At 49.3% G+C, this 14,299-nt stretch overlaps 1 protein-coding gene across 1 annotated transcript in view; it reads right to left on the reverse strand.

Moving 5' to 3' along the window:
* Positions 1 to 4,716: 4,716 nt before the first annotated feature.
* Positions 4,717 to 14,299, reverse strand: part of MERTK (MER proto-oncogene, tyrosine kinase) — a 64,303-nt gene continuing 54,720 nt past the window's right edge. The window contains exons 14-19 of the mRNA XM_073339908.1: positions 13,733 to 13,825; positions 12,891 to 13,009; positions 10,600 to 10,709; positions 9,936 to 10,095; positions 9,289 to 9,425; positions 4,717 to 5,445 (exon numbers count right to left, since the gene is read on the reverse strand). Coding sequence (XP_073196009.1) covers positions 4,950 to 5,445; positions 9,289 to 9,425; positions 9,936 to 10,095; positions 10,600 to 10,709; positions 12,891 to 13,009; positions 13,733 to 13,825 — 1,115 coding nt within the window. The 3' untranslated portion in view covers positions 4,717 to 4,949. The remainder of the gene's footprint in view (positions 5,446 to 9,288; positions 9,426 to 9,935; positions 10,096 to 10,599; positions 10,710 to 12,890; positions 13,010 to 13,732; positions 13,826 to 14,299) is intronic.

Genomic DNA, 14,299 nt, shown 5'->3' on the forward strand with positions numbered 1-14,299 from the left:
GAGCAGAGCGAAGGCCTATGGAGCTGTGGGGTGGTCAGCTTCAGATCATGTAAGGTGCCCTTACCTCTCTCTTCCCCCCCCCCACCATCTCCACCCAGGTTGGGAGGTAAAGCTCTGCAGATAAACTTTCGAACTCTGGGGCTGCCCTGACCAGGGACAGAGACTTTTGGGTCACTGGACTTTTGGGACTTTGGGTGATTTGGGGTTGCTGGACTCAAGAACCAAAGGGAAAGGGGCATGCCCCAATTTGCTTGGGGTGGGTTTTTTTTACTCATGGGTTGTGTTATGAATCCGGTTGGTGGTGTTTCCCCAACATAATGCCACATTGTTTCTCTCTGTTATTAAAAGGCTTTTTGCTACACTCAGACTAGGTGCTTGCAAGAGGGGAAGTATTGCCTCTTGGAGGCGCCCAGCGGGGGTGGTATATATTTGTCCCAGGTCACGGGGTGGGGGCTCGAGCCGGTTTGCATTGTGTTATTGGAATGGATCCCCTAGATATTGAACCCGGCCCTTGTTGCTGCCAACGCTGACGGGCAGAAGGGTTACATACACGCCTGTGACGATCTGGGGAATCTGTCCATGGACAGCTTAAGAATGACAGTTTGCAATTATGAACTCTCAGTATATCTGTATCTTTGTCAAACTACAGGCAAACATGGGCCTCACCGGTCTCCTGTGCTGTCTTTTTACCTCTATGTTGGACAGAAAGTCACAAGGAGTGGGACAGGCTAACAGGGGAGGGTCATTAAACCTGGATGGCCCTCTAGTCACAGAGAAGTCCCCTTGGACAAAGAGTTGGCTACTGCCCAGAAGAACCAGTCTGCCCAGGCGGGCTGGTAACTAAGCTATGGATCACCTGGTGGGGGGACCTTGATTATTTTATGAGGCTGCTCATAGAGTCACCTGACAAAAGGGACTGGAGGTTATAAAAGCCAGGGGCTCCTGGTGACCATTTCAGAGAGAGGGAGAAGAGCCCAGGAGCAGAAGGAAGCTGGCTGAAGGAAGGAGAGGAGATGCCATGTGTTAGGAGAAAAGCCATGTATTAGAGAGGGACCCTGGACACCCTACAGGATTCTGACCTGAGCCCAGAGAATGCTCATGAGCAGTGAAGAAACCCTAGCAGGGAAATGCATACAGGTGTTTCATTGATTTGTCTGGACCTGTCTCTCTCTTCAGCTATCTAAAATAAAGAAAGAGTGATTGTGCTGGAAACCTTCACAAGCCCATGTGTTATGTGCTTCAACTATCACGAGTCCCTGGTGTTATATTCATGGCAAAGAAGTTAGATAAAAACACAAAATACTCTTGCTGGAAAGTTGCAATGCAATACTGCACTATTGCTTTGAATTCAGATTGATAACACACAATAACCCAAAACACAGAAAGACAAAACAGAGCAGAGAGTAAAGCAGAGAGGCACAACTCACCCATCTTAGCCTAGGATGGCTTCTGCAGAGTAACTGCAAAAGCCGCAGCTCGCACATTTCTCTACACAGCTCCCTTGCCTGCAAGCAGGACCAGGAATCCCCCTACACATTTCAAGTGACAGCTTGTAAATGTGGTACAGCTTTCAAGACACTGGACCTGGAGGGGGAAACTTTAAGCCAGAATGCCCACAAGGGTGGAGCCCTGGGAAAGAGTGTGCTTAGCTTACTGGGATGTACTGGGGAGTCAGCGCTGGCCCTGGGGGCCTAGGGCAGCTGGACCATGAGGAGGTCCCACTCCCATGGGGGAACACAAGGAGAGTCTGTGTCCAGGAAGTGTGCCACAGAGGCCAAAGAAAAGGACAACGCTGGACCCTACCCAGACCAAGGGGAGCTTAAGAGCACACAGGACCGTAGCACACTAGCCAGTAAGTGTCCCGCCCAGGAGCTCCCCCAGGCCTGTGATATACTGATGACACACAGAGGTTTCAGTTTCCTGTCCGCACCTTGTCCAGGCAGGCGCCATGCGGACACATGTGACGAGCATCTGGCTGTGCCCAGAGCCACACAGCACCTTGGGGAGTTTACCCAGGAAGCAGCAAAAGGCAGCTACTATCGGAAATAACCAACAATTGCTACCCCCAGTTTGCCGCACTAGGGTTTTGAGCGTCATCTCAACCAGCTGTGCACAGCCTGGGGCTTTGCTTTGTGGTGCGGCTCCTGAAGTCAGGACTGCAGTTTGGTCCACACGGCTTCGGCCATGAACCAACCCTTGAATATTAGCTCTGAGGCTCAAGCAACTGTGGGGGGCATGTCTGCCAGTCTGCCCCCAACCCAGTGGGGCAGTGCGGAGTGAGTGCAGTGCCACCTGCAGGCTGACAGGTGCCCAGCAGGATGAGGGAAGGAGAGGGAAGCGCAGACCCGGGTGCGGGGCTGAACGAATTGACACACTCTCTGCTTCCTTTGTGAAGCTCCTCTTCTCGTCAGACTCAGGAGCGGGGGTCCCATTTGGCCTTCTAGAGCAAGCCAGCCAGCCGGCTTTGGGACCTGGATACATGTGTGGACGTCAAAGGTCTGCCCGCCACAGATCCATAGGACTGCACAGCTCCCTAGGGGCTAGGAGTCTCCCATGGACTCTTCCTTTTTTCCAGGCAGGCAGGGTGACAGATGTTGGCACCGTGCCTCGGAGTCCAGTGATTCTGATAACGGAGCTGGCCTAGTTTAATACAGTATATACAGCAAGTCATACAGCATGGCACAAAACTATTAAAGCTTCCTCAGAACTGCACCAGTCGGCCTCACCCCGCTAGCGACATGGCAGCATTCCCCAAGCGCTCCTAGCCTGGGCTAGCCAAGATGCCACAGGAGCTGCAAATAACGGTACTGTCTCGGGTAGTGCGACTGGGTAAACTCTGACTTTCGGCTGAACTGTGAAAATGTACATCTTCAAAGGGTGTACTGAGTTACGCATCTGGATGGCTTTCACTCTGAGACAACCTAGGCCAAAGCTGCAAACAAATTCCTAACAAGGAACAAAGAGTGCTCTAAAAATAGCCCCCTGGCATCTGTACAGTTTCAATATGACCAGGAGGCAACACCGCAAAGATTCCAACCTAAGTTCCACCTTTTTCACACTTTGGGTCAGACTCCACCCTGGCCCTGCAGAGGCAAGCACTCCTAGTGATTTACAAAGAGCATGACTCCACAGCTGGGGACAAATCTAGGGAACAAACATCACTGCTGGCATTTTATTAAAGAAGAGACCTTTGATTCTCGTCAAAACCTGTGATCCCTTTCTCTGCTTTAACAACTCTCTAGAAACTGGACAGATGTTGCTGTGATTGCAAGTTTGTGGTGACATTGGTACTAATACGTATAATTTAGATTGGGAAGGAAGCATGAACGACGCTCACGGAGACCCTAGTGCAGCAAGGCATTTCAGCATATGCTTAACTGTGATTAAGTGAGAAGTCCTAGTAACATGAATGCTACTACTCACCTGCGTAAAGTTGGGCACATGCTAAAGGGCCTTGTTGAACTGGGTCCACACCAGTGCGGGCTCCAATTCGGCAAAGCAGTTAAGCCCGTGTTTAAGGTCTATTGATTTCCACGGAGGCTCAGCATGGGACTTTCATTAAGCACATGGCACAGTGCTTTGCTGAACCGGGGGCCAAAACTGGCAGCCAACACCATCAGCACTCGCCTGAAGTTAGGCTGGCTCCCAGACCCAGGTTGATGCAAAATAAATGCCCTGTTTTTCGGGGGGTGCCCTACTCCCCTTGTTGACGTGCTGATACTCCAGGCCACCTGCGAGCGGAGCTGCAGGTGCTCTGGGCGCCTGAAAACTGGCCACTTATTCCAGTGCCTGAATATGGATTTAGGAGCCAAACTAGATTTCCAGGTTTGAAATTTTAGCTATGTGCTCTAAAATAAAAAAATTAAAAATAAATGAAAAATACCCACTCCAGTTGCCCCAGGTCCCGGCTCAGCTGTTCTCATGTTGTCAGCAGGACGGCTCCTCGGCACGGTTCAAACGTTCTACCAGAAACATATCAACTGACTGTCTCTGAGGGGCGAAGGGCAGCGTAGGTCAGTCTGTCCCACGTCCATCTGATCATAGCCCACGAAGGTGCACTGCTCAGTCGCTCTCTGTTGCTTCTGACCCAGCAGCTCTGGGGGTGCGGCAGGGATCAGGGGGTTTCTAATGGCATGAGCTCCAGGACGGGACTGAACGCTACACTTGGGAGGCTCCTCGGAATCCGTAGCAACCTACAAGCAGGGAATGAGCTTGCCACACAATCCCTTTGGACGGTGCACATTACATCCTTCGCTACGGCCTGCCTCCACCCCTGCCGCCTTGGGCTGTCTCCTACAAGGGAAATGCTACGCGGGAGAAGCCCCTGCATTGCCTGGCGCTTGTGCAGGAGGTAAGGGGGCGCATGAGTGAACCGATCTGGCATCGTACAGCATTGCCAGGGCTGTAACCTGTTAATGCAGCCCTTTCACCAGTCACCTGCCAAATACCAAACCCTGAGCTCAGTTCTACAGCTCTATCCCATGGGCAGGGCAGATTGTGTATAAGGGGACAGTGTAACTACAGCTCTGACACTGTTAGCCCCTGTTCATGCAGTTTTTAAACAGCAGAAACATCCCAAGACTGAACTATCACTTACTCCATTTAATAAAAAAGAGAAGAGCATGAACACCAGGGTTTTAACACTGAGCTATAACGTAGGGAACGGCTGCAGGGGAGGGAAAGACTCCAATTCCAAGACAGCAATGGAAGAAGAAATAAAATAGACCACCACAGGTTGTGATTTATTAAAACATAATCCTGCCAACTCTCTGGTGTCGATCGACAGAGACATCACTTTGTACAAACTCAGATCGCTTGTGTTGCCTTGGCCACTCGCTAGACGGCTGGAATGGCCCAGTCACCTTACAATGCTATTTCTGTAAGACACAAATACGCCAAGTGAAACATTTGCTGCAAACGTCTGGCCTCCGAATAGCTCAGTTCTCGTTTCACAGCAGAACTTCAGAGTCCTCAGAAGAGTCATCTGCATACAGCAGTTCATCTCCTAACAAGCTGCCCAGCATCAGGCTGGCTGGACACCACATGGCCCCGTTCCGGGCGACAGTGCCCTGCAGAAGAGGGGCGTGCCCCTGTTCCAGAGTCAGGGTGCTGCCAGTCTGTTCGTCTGTCTCCCCCTTTAAGATATACCTTTCCTCCTGCTGATCACTTTCATGGACATCTGCAGTGACAACCGTGGTATCTGGCTTGGGGGAAAGGGACACAGTTACGTAACTGGGATTGAGAGCCACGTCTGTCTGAGGGAATTCGGACTCTTCCATCAGCTCCTCGCTCTCCTCCGGCAAGCTTGTGTTGATATAAATGACGTCTTCAGACCCACTCACTTTGGGCAAACTTTCCAATAGCTTCTCCAAGTGGAGTTTTAGCTCTGGGAATGCAGGTCGCTCCCGGGGGTCTGCTCTCCAGCAGGAGTACATCACTTCATACCTGAAAGCACAAGGAAATAGAACAGTTCTTCAGGAAGCTGCACTGTTCACTAAACGGTGCTGAACGACACACAGGACAGCCGTGGTTGAAAGAGAACATACTTTCATCCTTCTGGCTCTGCTGAAGGAGAGGCTTTCCTTTATGAGAAAAATGACCATTGCTCCTAACCATTTATCTTCCAAAATTACTGCTATAGGCCTATGCAGTATTGTCGTGGGCCCAGACTATGAGAGAGACAAGGTGTACTCCAGAGTCACCAACTTTGGGGTAGCTAGAAAATGCCTCAGCTGAGCCCACACAGGACAAAAAGGATCTGGTTCAAGGTGACACAGCCCTTAAACAGTCCTTGTGATATTAATTTTAACTTTATTTTACTTGTAAATTCTCAGAATATTCCATCGCTATTCCGATAGCAAATGGTGTCACTTGGGGGAAGATACGCTGCATTCTTCACATGTCAACAGAGGTCGATTCCATAATTTAACAGCAAACCTCAACTAGGGAGCTCTGCCCAGCACCTGACCAACATCTATAAATAGATCTTTCTCCTGCAACTGGAGTTCCTTTCTTATCGCCCTCGAGTCCCAGGGGCAGCAGAGTATTTGTTGCTTGATGGGGACGGGAATGTCCTCCGAGTAAAGTGTTCTGAGGAGGAATCTAGATAAACTCTTCTACCTCAGAGGTGACAGGCAAGCGTAGACTTTCCGGTACCACCACCTACAGTGACCAACAAAAGCTGACTCCGGGCTGGAAAGGAAAGGCAGCTGTTGTCACATTCACTATTGCCATGCGCTCTGTTGCTCACAGAGAAATCACTGACTGGCCACTTGAGCACGGTCAGTCGCAGAAGTTGACAGCGGTAGGAAAAGCAGAATAGTCTAGGACAACACTGGGAGCCAGGAATTGTGAAGGTCTAATCCTAGCTCGGACACCAACTCACTGGGTGGCCTTGAGCTGGTGACCTGTAACCTTTCTATAGCTCAGTTCTCCCCGTCTGTAAAATGAAGCTAACTCCTTTACTGGGGTGGTGGGAAGACATCTTTACATTCAGTGCAACTGAAACGGACCCCTTTGGGCTGGCAGAGGGATTTGAACCCAGGACATCAGAAGTGACAGCACACTGCCAGCTAGTACCTTATGGCAGGGCCTAAGACAGGTGTCTTTTCGAAAGCAAAGATATGCCTCTGCTTCTTTATGGTCATCTGATGCTCTGCACATTTCTCTTCACTCTTTCGGTATAAACTAGAATGTGAAGAGTGTGTTAATCAACCCTCGTTTCTCTCCCTGATCAGCTGAAAACAACTTAAAGTTTAACTATGGGTCATTTTTCCTTTAAAAAAAACAAACCAAACCAACAATTTTCCAGGCTGCCTCTAAATTTGAGAGAGACAAGGTGGGCGAGGCTGGTGGAAGAGACAAGCTTTCGAGATACACCCTCTCTCATTTCCCAGGCCCAACACAGCTACAACACTGCCAGCATTGTCCCGCTCAAACCCTTTAGACACAGCTACGTAACCCGCAACTGCCCACCTCATTTCAAATGACTGCCACCAACGTGCGTTACCCCTTCTGCTTAACAATCTGCCCCAACCTGTATTTACCTCAGTCACTCTGCTGCCTTCCCCAGGCGGAAGACGACCTCTTTGTAGCTCAAAAGCTTGTACCTCAGCAAAAGTTGGTCCAGTAAAAGATATTACCTCATCCACCTTCTCTCTCTCTAAATTTTATAGAGAACTACACTCAGGGGCCCAATTACATGGATTTCTGTATCATTAATTGATTATTAGTTGACGTTTGTTTCTTTTAAGACCTGCTGGGTGAAGAAACCCTCATCCACCTCACTCCTCCAATATCCTGGGACCAACATGGCTGCAGCGAAGCTGCAAACAACAGTGGAAGATATCATGTTTGTTAAGACTTGACGCTTACTGACCTCAGTGCCCCAAATACAATACTAAAAACGGTACTGCCGGATGCCACAAGCGAGAGTGCAGCGATCCAGGCCAAGCTACAGGCCAACTGGTCTTTGGGAGTTGAGGGCACGTAGCACTTTGCTGGATCTGCTCCTGATGAGAAACAGTGTTGCAGGTTCCTTTTGTTTATGCTGGAGGGTATAACTAATTGGAAATTAACAGTGACACATTACAACCATTAATCCTTGGACATTCGCCCTCATCTGCCATCTAAGAGGTTGATCCAAATCAACGGTTTATTCATGACTCGCTTCAGGGAAGGGCATTTAAAATAGCACACCCACAAAACCACGACTTCAGGGCTTGAATTTATGCCAAGATGCCATAACCTGGCAGCAATCACACTTTCCATGCAGCTCTTTTGCCGAACAATTGTTACAACGGCACTGAAAGCGGTGGGGAAACAGTCCAGTTTACTCTTGCGACTAAATTCAAACAAGCGCGCCCAGAGCCAGAGCATGAGAGGAGGCTCTAGCTGTGTGCCAGGCAGAGTTCGCAGACGGGCTGCTTTTCTCTACCAAGCTGCAGCAGCACAGAGAAGGGGAGAGAGCAGGAGAGACCTTTGCAAAGGGAATGCCTGTTTAGCGAGGTCGGGGCTTTTGGCCACTATCTTTGAGCGCTTCCCTTTTAGGGACGGTTATTATACAACTTCCAGAGGCCTGTTTATTGACATGGTTTCCCCTTGGCCTGTGTGGGTTTTAAACATTTTGAGCTGCACACAAGAATTCTTCAGAGACTCTGGCAGTTCAGCCAACTTTTAATACAAACCCCTCTGTGAGCTGCCCAGACATTTAAAACGCCTTCAGAGCTCACCCACATTGTAAGGTCTCTTCTCCATAGATTTACAGATGTTAAGGACAGAAGGGCCCATGCTGAGCATCTCTTTGGGCCTCAGTGGGGTTGTGCACAAGAGCTCGAGAGCAGAACTGGCCCCTTATCATCCAAGTTTCCTTTTAAAGCAATAGGATTTCGCACGTGAACAGTATCACCCAGCACGCCCCCTGAAGATCCCCTCCAGGAGCAGCTCCTTCGGGAATGCTAGGTAAGCCCTACACGTGGCAGCAGCTCAGCTCCTGAGAGCCAAACTCCAAGTGCACACCCCCAGACTGGGCTTTACAAAGTTCTTGGCAACTCCAGCCTGAGGTAGTTAGCAGCCAGAACACCCTCAAGCTGAAGCAAAATTTTAAAAGAGTTAAGTTACAGACTGACTTGATATGCCGATTAACTCTACATTAATTTATAATACATTCCTCGTGTCCCTCTAAAGCAGCTGTTCACTAAACCCCTGCACAATTAAAGGCTCATGGTTTCCAATTTTTAAAACTCAAATTTTTAAAATTTTTGTCTGAGGTGGATGCCGAAATCATCAGAAACCCTAAAAACAGAGGGCCGGATCCTCAGCTGGTGCGACTCCATGGAGCGCCACTGCAGACAGTGGGCTCTGGCCTTCAGCTTGTGGGAATCAGTGCAATCCCACTGAAATCAGTGGGCCTACCTCAATTTACAATGTCTGAAAGTCTGGCCCCAAATGTTTCTTTTGCCATTTTGTAAAGGAGAAACGGATGGAAGTAATTTGTGTCAATAAGCTTTCAGCCAGAGCTTTTTATTCCCCAAGTTTCAGCCAAGTTCACGTTTGAAAGCTAAGCCACACATCCATGACAGCCGTTAGTTGCTGTGTCCAATTAGCTACAGTGAGCCACAAAACCATGGGAAGAGCGTGAAGAATGACGCGTAGCAAGGACTCTGCCACTGAGCGAGGGTAAATGCTGACAGTCTGGGTGTTATTGAAACAGTTGAGATTGACAAGTGCAAACATGTTCCTGTGGATAAAGTGAGTCCACATGTATGAATGTACCACATCAATACTCACAGCTCATCCAAGCAGTCCTCTGGCTGTTTCAGCCTGTGACCGTGAAGGAGGTAGTCATAGATTTCATGGTTCTGCACTCCTGGGTACGGAGTCATCCCTCGAGTGGCTATCTCCCACATTGTAACCCCAAACGCCCACTACAAAGAACAAAGGGAAAGCCTATTAAGATGACATTTCCAGAAGGACTGAATGAGTCATTTCATGGGGAAAGGTCATTTCCTAAAGCCCATCAGGATCTTGCATAATGTGGATAATTATATGCATAGTGTGAATATGTTTCCAAGCTGGAAATAACATGCTATGTCCTACAATAGCTCAGTGGCTCACTCAATAAACCTATTCCAGGAGCCTTTACAAGCAAAGAGAGATCTGTGCACCACTCATCAATGTGGCTCTGTTTACTGTCAAATCCTCATGCTTTCATTTATTTGGCTTTTCCATTTTCAGGATACAAAAACAAATGAAGCTAATGTAGGCGACACCCCAAAAACAACACAGGCCGATTAAAACAATCCAAATATGAAAATCAGAGGGCTAAGAAACACCCGCAGCGATCAACATTTCCAACGACTGGCTGTATTACATGCTTCTACCATGGACTGGAGTTCTGACGGTAGGGTCGGGGACCCTGCACCTGGTGTACATACCACGTCGCTCTTGGTCGTGTACACCCGATCAGCCAGGCTCTCAATTGCAATCCACTTGACAGGCATTTTAGCAATGCGCCCCTGACGGTAATAATCGCCGCTATAGATCTTCTTCGACAAGCCAAAGTCTGCCACACACACAGTCATGTCGTCCCGTAACCTGTCCGTGTTTACAAGGAAATGTTAAAATGAATGCCGAACAAGACTATGTTTACTTGCTCACAGGTGTAAAGTTACTCACACTTCTCCAGGATCAGGGCCTCCAAGCACCTCTCCCCCCATGTTATTTCTTAATAGGGTAAACATGCCAAGATTTAAAGTGGAACAGCTGGCAAAGGTCTTATTCCTACTGCCCACCCTTCATCACAAATGTTAAGGACGGGACCTCTGTGATCATCGAGTCTGACCTCCTGCATAGCACAGGCCACAGGACTTCCTTTTGCCTACTACCGTTCCCGTGAAAACTAAGTGAAAGAGAAAGTCTGACAAACCACGTTCTGAGTTAAAACATGAGCTGTTTTCACTTGGCTGTTTCTCAAGACCGAGGAGATTTGATAGGAAAGTGAAAGGTTTCTTTCTAAAGTGAGTGCATCAGAAACACCACGAAGAGCCTGCACAGGCTGGCATTTGACTATCTGCAATGAAACAGAGAAACCAAACTCACATGCAGTTTCGAGCAGCTAAATCTCGATGGAGAAATTGCCGAGCGCTGAGGTACTCCATTCCGAGCGCAATATCGACCATGAACTTCAGCAAGGTCTGCAGTGATACGTGCTGGGAAGAGAGGGAGGAGGTTAGCATGTACAGGAAGCATGCGAAGGCTGGAACGTTATCGGCAAACACTGCTGCAAGTGGACCCCAGCAACTCCTATGTAGCCCAACAAGAGTTAAGGCCACTTGAAAACCTCAGCAGAGACACTCACAGGCCAGGGCCCCAGGGAAACGAGAAAACACATTTTCCATTTCTACACAGCGGCCAGTCGGACAAGGCTCTCTTTGATTAGTGCATAGTTACATGCCAAGCTACCAGCGAGCTTTCCCGTGGTTCATAGCCCAGGCAGACCTGTTTGCGGTGGGAGCACTGAAATACTTCATTGTTCAGGGCGGCCTGGTAAACCATATCAGTTTAGTGTAGAGCTCTTCTTTGTCAGACACAAGGAGTAAATGAAACAATTTCAGCACGGCCCAATAGGAACAGCACAAGCAACTCCGCTTGCTCACAGCTGCATGATTCTCAGCATCGTGTGGCGTCTTACTGGTGCTCCGCCGGGGGTTAACTCACCAAAACAACAGGGTCTATTTAGTTAGGAAGATACGGAAACAATCTGTGCCAGGCATGGCAGTGTAGAAACAATGGGAGGCATTATCTGCCAGGCTACCACCATGGCTACTGCAACGAAACGGAATACCACTGCTGGCTGCTCTGCTGAACGAAAACCAAACCACCGTTCCCAGCCCCGCAATGCGACCCCGGACACCAGGGGTGTCTGGGCACTGAACTCGGCATTAACAAAGCTTCTGGGAGGTGGATCTCTCGTGCTTTCCCTCGTACGGGGCTTGAAGTTACACTCACTGAAGCCCATGGCAAAGCTCCTGCTGACTGCAGCGGGGCAGGATCAGGGCCTTCTCGCTGAGGGGATGGGACAACCTCACAAGCACCCGACAGACTATTTTTTGCATTCTTATGCACTTAGACTAATCTTATTGCCAGAATAGTCTCCAGACACACTTTGGGTGCCTGTCCTCTTCTCTCGAAGGCATTTATCTCATTCGTTTGTCAGCATCTAATGAATTTTATAGATAAAAGATTTAAACAGGAATTCCCCCTTTTTAGAAACAGACACATCTCTGAGCTTTAAACCACGGCAGCACCTCACAAGCTGGTTCTCAGCGAGCCAGACATGGAGGGCCCAATTCCCCATTGCCCTACCCTGGGGCAGGTGTTCCCACCCAGGCAATGTGACTGCAAAACACTCCTGTTCTATTTGGTAGTGTTGTGAGTAGTGGAAAGGGTGACCCAGAGGCTGAAGAGCCAAGAGCCAATGTAACCGTGTTGCACTAACAGTGGATGTTCGTTATCCCGCCTCCCTTTGCTTTTTCTTATGGAGAAGCGCAGCTCGGTTTTATTCTTCACAAACCATGAAAAGCTCAGACACTCCCTGGGCCAAGTCACTCAGCCGCTGCATGCGTCAGTTTCTCAGCTGTACGAAGGGAGTGTAAAAACACTTTGCCATCTTTATCTCCAGGGCAAAGTCCTGGCCCCTGTGAAGTGAATGGCAAAACTCCACTGATTTCAGTTGGGGTGGGATTTCTTCCCTGGTGTTTTGCAAAGACAGGAGACTGCTGAATTGGAATTAATTTGCAAACTGGACACCATTAAATTAGGCTTGAATAAAGACTGAGAGTGGATGGGTCATTACACAAAGCAAAACTATTTCCCCATGCTAATTCCCCCCCTCCCAACGGTTACTCACACCTTTTTGTCAACTGTTGGAAATGGGCCATCCTGATTATCACTACAAAAGGTTTTTTTCTCCTGCTGATAATAGCCCACCTTAATCGATTGGTCTGTTAAGAGTTGGTACGGCAACACCCATTGTTTCATGTACTCTGTATGTATAAATATCTTCTTACTATATGTTCCATTCTATACATCTGATGAAGTGGGTTTTAGCCCATGAAAGCTTATGCCCAAATAAATTGGTTAGTCTCTAAGGTGCCACAAGTACTCCTGTTCTTTTTGCTGATACAGACTTACACAGCTACCCCTCTGAAACCTGAGTCCTTTTTATGTTTCAGAAAAATAAAGCCAGAGTTTTTTCACAGTTCAACGTAAGGCACTGGAAGATCTGGCTCTGAGTTGATAATTAATGCTGAATACAACCTGGCATCAGCTCCTCCTAGCAGCCTTGTTGGTTAAGCGCGCCAGTGCTTTGCAACAGCTGAGTTCGTTACCTGGGGGCCTGTTTCAAACCGCGAGCGCAGCAGGAAGCTGTGCAGGTCGCCGTATTTCATGAACGGGAGAACCACCATGGGCTTCGGGATCTGCCGGGAGCTCAGCTCTATGCACACACCTGGAACAAATGGAAGAGGAGCGTCGCGCACCAGGCCAGGCCATTGCCTAGACTGACACCCATCCTGGATCTGAGTCCTGGGAAGGCTTGGTGAGAAAGCTGGGGCTTGCCCTTGGCTGGGCAATCTGTGGGTCCCGTAGAGCTAATGTAGCTGGCTCTTCAATACCCACTCCTGTCTGTCCCCTTCACTGGGTACAGGGGAACATCAGGGCAGGGGTGTCCACGTGCTCTGGCAATGCTGGGCCAGCAGGTCTCAGCTCCACTATCCTGGGGTCCCTATGCTGGGCGTACCCAGCTGCAAGCAGCAGTCACTGTCAGTCAGTCTGACGGAAAGAACCCAAGCCAGATTTCCGTACGAGAGCCCAGCGTCACCCCGCCCTGAGCAGGCTCTGAGCTACAGAGTGGCTGCTGCCGAGAGCAGAGGCCTAGAAAGGTAAAGGTGCAATACACAGCACCAACCCAGAACTGTTCCCCAGCTGCCACCACCAGGCCCTTTCCCTACAGGAATCGTCTTCGGATCTGGACTGCTGCTCTCTGCTGGAATGTAGACGTGCTGTCAAATTTAACATGCACTAGTCAGAAACCTGTGCATTTCGGGAGAGGAAAATATTGGAAGCAGATGGGCAATGTAGATCGGAGAGGAGCATCACCCTATGCTTTTGCTAATGGCAAAATTCCCTTGTGATGGAAAAGTTACCTCCCCCCTGGGGGCTGTCCACGTACCTAGGAGTTTGATGACATTTAGGTGATTGAAGTCCTTCATGCACGCTGCTTCGCTGAGGAACTCTTCAATCTCTCGCTGGGAAAAGTTCTCCACTGAAAACACCAGAAAAGGGAGGTCACTTAAAACAAAAAAAGATTAAACTCCCCAAATCATTTCTGTTGTGATGGGTCTTATTGCCAGGACTTCCTACTCTGGGTAGTTGTCAGAAAAGCCCCCTCCTAGGCGAGGGAGAAAGGAACGATATTACCAGGCAGAAAGCAAGAGATGGGTAGCAGGCCTGCATCAGGATGTTTGCTGCAGCGAGCGTGGGCTTTGCATGGCTTTCATTTTATTCCTGGGCAGCAGTCGGAGCAGGGGGAGGGTGACGGAAGAGGAAAGGGTTATTCCGGTTTAGGGTTCATAAGCGAGCAGGGAATATCGCGTCCAGCGCTCACACAGCTGGGTGGGAGGGTTTGTGCATGGCCTGCTTCCCACAGAGTGCACGGTGTGGGCTGTGTTAATGCAGCGTGCCGCTGTCTCGGTGCACCAGCCGAGTGCAGCAAAGCTTTGGCTACCCTGAGCTCCAG

The sequence above is a fragment of the Lepidochelys kempii genome, chromosome 3, assembly GCF_965140285.1.
Source record: "Lepidochelys kempii isolate rLepKem1 chromosome 3, rLepKem1.hap1, whole genome shotgun sequence".
NCBI lineage: Eukaryota > Metazoa > Chordata > Testudines > Cheloniidae > Lepidochelys > Lepidochelys kempii.